The 5,984-nt window shown below is 43.5% G+C and overlaps 1 protein-coding gene across 1 annotated transcript; it reads left to right on the top strand.

Moving 5' to 3' along the window:
* The first annotated feature begins 278 nt into the window (after positions 1-278).
* LOC135563095 (transmembrane and death domain protein 1-like) lies at positions 279-5,557 on the top strand. The gene is made up of 5 exons (XM_065006056.1): positions 279-348; positions 686-875; positions 1,236-1,357; positions 4,245-4,394; positions 5,166-5,557. Exons 1-5 carry the CDS (start codon positions 279-281, stop codon positions 5,555-5,557), a joined length of 924 nt encoding a protein of 307 aa, XP_064862128.1.
* Positions 5,558-5,984: the final 427 nt, after the last annotated feature.

The raw sequence follows: 5,984 nt of genomic DNA, 5'->3' as shown, positions 1-5,984 counted from the left end.
CTAATGCGGAGGTGGACACCAAACCAAAACACACGAATAGCCTAATTGTCAGCATTGTAAACCAAATGCCAATAACCACTGACATAGTCAAAGACATCATTCTCTCACAAGGTGTTGGAACAGTTCCAACATAGAAAAGAGAATGTTCCTCACTGTTCCGTTGTCTTATGACTCTATGAGTTCCGGATCACTGCAGTGTTTTGAAAATAGCTTCTACTGCAGCCAGGGAGCACTTCCTGCACTGCGAGTGAACTGGAAACGGGGACTGCACAGTAATCATGCCCGTCATGGGAGCTCCCTCACTTCTGTTTCTGCTCCTACTGAGCCCGAGCCTGGGGGAAGACACAGGTGAGAACCTAAAAATGTTCCGCAGAGCTGATACCGTGCTAATCTGTCGGAAACTCATCTTCACTTCTAATGAGTCTGGGGTTTCCAGTTGCTCCACCTGTTGTGTGAAATGAGTTACATGGGTTTATTTTAAAAAGATGGAAAATGTTTCTCATCACACACACAGTACATACTAATTGAGATCATGTGATTCCCCTTCCTGGGACGCTTTAGCACTATGCACCTTAGTCATACCTCTTCCTGTAATGCCACAGCCACAAGCAGTGATTACAATCATAGCATAAGGGTATTCATGTTAACACTGTGCCCTCCTATCCACTCCTATACACCTCCACAGTGGCGGAGGACATGGGTGTTCACCAGCTGGGTCGTCTGGTGGAGCTGCTGACCTCAAGGGAGTGTGAGGACCTCCTCTCTGCCCTGTCCCACCCAGAGGATAACATATTCCAGCAGCTGGACCATCTCTCACTGGAGAACAACCAACTGGACCTCCAGAAGAGAGTCAAGAGAGACACTGGTACTGCAGCGCTGACAGTACATCACAACCAAAAGCTCATTCGTTACACTGTGCAAACTCAGCCGGGTCTGAACCATACATTTGCTGTTCTTCTACACATACGTTGATGTACTGAGATGCAACGCAACAATCAAAAGGGCCTAGCTAGCTGTCCTAGCTAAATGCTCTGCTCTAACTCAACACTATATAATGGGTATATTTATAGTGAGGCATTCAAAGCGATCGTTTATTATCCCAGTCTGTGAGGACTCAGAGGAGAGTGAGCGGTCTGTTCCCCCATGTCCTGTTCTGTTTACCTCTCCCTAGTTAGCTGTAGCAGCGTGGCTGGGTCTGCTGTCTGAGGGCCATATGCTGTATGTTTATCAGACAGGAACAGCGAGGCTCAGTGCCGGACAGCTCTGACAGACTGGCTGCTGAAGCACGGAGAACAGACGTACTACGACAGGCTGTCTCGCGCCCTGCAACACATCGGAAGGACAGACATTGCCATAGGTCAGACAGACAGATAGATACAGTGCATACACACACACGTGCTCACGCAAACACGCACACAGCACTGGTGACGTCTCATTGAAAGCAGTCATCAAAGATATGGGATTCAGCTGCCAGAGAACAACACGATAACTTGAACAAATTGTATTTTGACAATATTTCAGTGCACAAGGCTACTACTCATGACTTCAATAACATTGTCTACATACTTAATTCACTACAACAAGGTCCACTGTAATTAGAATTAAAAAATTGCATATTTTGGCTATGTCCGTCTCTGGCATGTGGTGTGATCTAGTGTGGAAGAGACTCCACAGTCGAGTGGCGATTGATCTGAGGTGTAAATGATCTGACAGAGGACTCAGTGGAGCTCACACCACATTCACTATAAACCATCTGGTCCTTTCATCATCGGAGAAAGAGGGGGGTAGAGAGAGCGAAAAAGAGGGATTGAGAGAGAGATAGCGGTAGAGAGACAGAGATGGAGAGAGAGGGGGTGGGTAGAGAGAGAACGCGCGAGAGAGGGGGGCAGGAAGAGACAGACAGAGAGAAATGACAAAAGCGTGACAGCCCAAGAACATCCCTTCAGTCAATACAGTGTATGAAAGCTATTTATTTTTGGATCAGAATGAATGTGTGGAATCTGTGGATGCACAAAACACCAATTACCCAGGACCTGATTGCAATTAGGAATAAATCCACTTTGACACAACAACTTCGACTGTTTGTTTACTTTCTTTTTTAAAGTAAAAGTGAGAGCAGTTGCTCTATTGCTGAACTAATTGTATTTACCAAGGCCTGCTTAGTTCAAGTCCATTAACTTATGGAGGGCACCCAACACATGTTACCCATGGTTTCTCTCGGTCTCTCTTTCCCAATGAATAAACTGTAGATGGGTCGTTCCACAAAAAGAGTGCATTTTTCATCCCTGTGCACCAATATTTCATTTTAAAAGCCTGTAAAATTGAATGAAGTACCACAAATAAGCATTGTGACATGTCCATTTGTGTATCCTCTGTCTTCTAGGAATAATTTAATCCACTTATGTCTCCAAGTTTTCACCATCATTGTGTAGCCCTAGTCATTTCTGAAGATGATTATTTATTATTCATGTGATTAGTGGTTCATTTGTCTGTCCCTCATTTTAAGGTCAACCCTGTTATGTGAACTGAACTCTCGTTTTAATATGATGAAACTATTCTTTAATTAAAAATACATTTTAAAAAGCAACATCGAACATCTAAAAGTCAAATCATAGTATAAAATCTGGTGAGCTGGTTCTACAATTTTTGGCCCTTTTCTGGTATTTTGTGGTGGAAAAGTGAGAGGGTCAAGCATAACATGTCAACCCTCTTACCCAAAGACAGACAGGCTAGAAATGTTTGAACAATAATAATAACAACATTTTGTGACACTTGCATTCAATTTCCCCTCCCTGTTACACACAAGCTTCCATTCCTCCTGTCACAAGGGGATTTATGGCTGATTAAAGATGAAATCATCAACCCTGTTGAGATCAACCCTGTTACTTTATTTGGCACATAGTGATTTTTGTATTTAAGCTCTTGAGATGGAAAAACATGTTTTTATGAAGTTGAACATGTGCTCTTTTTTGACCAAGTTACACTTCTCAAAAGGTGGAACAACCCAGATATGCCTACAGTGCATTCTGAAAATATTCAGACCCCACATTTTGTTGCGTTACAGCCTTATTCTAATATGGATTCAATCGTTTCCCCCTCATCAATCTACACGCAATACCCCATAATGACAAAGCAAAACAGGTTTAAAAAATATATAATAATAACATAAGGAAATATGACATTTACATAAGTATTCAGACCCTTTACTCATTACTTTGTTGAAGCACCTTTGGCAGCGATCACAGCCTCGAGTCTTCTTGGGTAGGACGCTACAAGCTTGGCACACCTGTATTAGAAGAGTTTCTCCCATTCTTCTCTGAAGATAAACTCAAGCTCAGGTTGGAGGGGGAGCGTTGCTGCACAGCAATTTTCAGGTTACATCTCGTTTGATTGGATTCAAGTCCGGGCTCTGGCTGGGCCACTCAAGTACATTCAGAGACTTGTCCCGAAGCCACTCCTGTGTTGTCTTGGCCGTGTACTTAGGGTCGTTGTTCTGTTGGAAGGTGAACCTTCGTCCCAGTCTGAGGTCCTGAGCGCTCTGGAGCAGGTTTTCATCAAGGATCTCCCTCTACTTTGCTCCATTCATCTTTCCCTCGATCCTGACTATTCTCCCAGTCCCTGCCACTGAAAAACATCCCCCAAGCATGATACTGCCACCACCATGCTTCACCGTAGGGATGGTGCCAGATTTTCTTCGTCAGAGAGTCCTTTAGGTGCCTTTTGGTGAACTCAAAGTGGACTGTCATGTGCCTTTTAGTGAGGAGTGGCATCTCTCTGGCCACTCTTGCCATAATACAGACTTGGTCTTTTACCAAATAGGGCTATCTTCTGTATACCACCCCTACCTGGTTATAAACTAACTGATTGGCTCAAATACATTAAGAAGGGAAAAAGGCACACCTGTTAATTGAAATGCATTCCAGGTAACTACCTCATGAAGCTGGTTGAGAGAATGCCAAGAGTGCGCAAATCTGTCATTAAGGAAAAGGGTGGCTACTTTGAAGAATCTTAAATATAAAATATATATTGATTTATTTAAAACTTTTTTGGTTACTACATGATTCCACATGTGTTATTTAATAGTTTTGATGTCTTCACTATTATTCTACAATGTAGAAAATAGTTTTTTTTAAATAAAGAAAAACCCATGAATGAGTAGGTGTGTCCAAACGTTTGACTGGTACTGTATGTATCAGCCATTTTGAGTAGCCATTCACAGTGCCAATGTTGTGATGTCCTTCCAGAGGTGGGGAAAAATATCAACCAGGACAAAACCCTGAGTATGAAGAAGTATGTGGAAGAGTACCATCAGAGAGTCAACTCCATAGAGTCTCCCCTGGTCCAGTCAGAGACAGAGGAACATCATGTAGACCCAAAGCCCCAAGCAAGGCACGGTAAGGTATAGAGCCCCAGGCTAGATAATGGACACATAATTAAGCAACAAGGCCCAAGGGGGTTTGGTTTATGGCCAATATACCACGGCTAAGGGTTGTTCCTATGCACGATGGAACGCAAAGTGCCTGGATACAGCCCTTGGCCATGGTATATTGGCAATACACCATAAACCCACAAGGTGCATTATTGCTATTAGAAACTGGTTACCAACGTAAATAGAGTAGTTCATGTAAACGTTTTATCATACCCGTGGTATGATAAAACATATACCATGGCTGTCAGTCAATCAGAATTCAGGGCTCGAACCACCCCGTTTATAATGTATCATAGAGATAATGTGATGGTCATGTATGAGCCCTTGCAGATAATCTCTACACGGTACTGTGAAGGAAAGTCACTGAATTTTTTGGGGGGTTGCACTAGTTGGGCAGTGAGCCATCAAATTTATTACTAATCATCAGCATCAACTGATGAGGAACAATATTTCCCAGGACAACTGAAATTTCTAAGTTGCAATTATCACCTGTCAAAAGTCACGTTTTCTCATGGGCATGTATGCCAAGTAAAAAATTTTTTTTTAAAACAGGTGTCTGATACTCCTCTGATTTGTCTGGACTCTCCTGTGCTTTTGTTGAGTAGGTGTTTGTCACTGTCAGCAAAGGAATATGTTGTGCTGTTGTTGAAGGTTGGCAGGCTGAGATCTGTTGTTGTGCTGTGGTTGATTGGTTGTTCTGCTGTTGTTAATTGGTTGACAGTAAGAAATATACCAGTGAAGGAGCTGATATGGAGTGACCTGGAGCTGGTTGTGGAGAGGGCTCCTGTCCAGCAGTACCAGCGACGTCTACTGGACGGGGCGTGGCCCCTGGTCTACGGAGTCCTGCTAGGCTTTGCCGGGACCTTCCTCATGGGGGTACCCGTCCTCCTCTTCCTCCTGTACATCTCCCGGGGCGACCAGAGGAAGCTACTCTGCCGCTCCTACAAGACCAGGGGTCCATCATCATCATCACGTGGTCGCTACAGTCGCTCCAGACATAAACACATGGCTGGGGCTGGAGATGTGACATCAGCAGAAATGGCTCCTCTAAAACCCATTACGTCACATGGAAAGGTCAAGGGATTCAATCCAGGGGCTGCATTCCCTCTCTCCAAGTCAAGACAATGATCCACTGGGGTACACATAAAGGACAAACGAGAATATGTGAAAAATACTCCTAAAGCTAGTCTACAGCATTTTGTCCTCTCTGTGCTGTGCTCTGATGCCTTCGTTTCTCATCTATACACTATGCTGCATATTCAATTAACAGGCTCACTGTTCAGGTTAATGCTGTAGGGCCACAGTGTTTATTAAAGCAATTCTGACTGAACAATAATGACGTTTCATTATTTGATTATGCCATTACCAATGAGTAATGTAATCCAAGCACTGCTTTCCCCTGTATGCAGCCAGCCCTCGCACTTCAACCTTCCCAATGCAGCTGGACAATGGGCTTTGTAAAACATCCCTCCTAATTATGATACAAGACGATAGTGATAATACGCTTTCTGATCAACTAATAATAATCCATGCTGTGTTTGGTGGAGTAATAAGC

The sequence above is a fragment of the Oncorhynchus nerka genome, linkage group LG20 (genome assembly GCF_034236695.1).
Source record: "Oncorhynchus nerka isolate Pitt River linkage group LG20, Oner_Uvic_2.0, whole genome shotgun sequence".
Taxonomy (NCBI): domain Eukaryota; kingdom Metazoa; phylum Chordata; class Actinopteri; order Salmoniformes; family Salmonidae; genus Oncorhynchus; species Oncorhynchus nerka.
The sequence above is the reverse complement of the archived record's forward strand: the minus strand, read 5'-3'. Positions and strand labels throughout refer to the sequence as shown.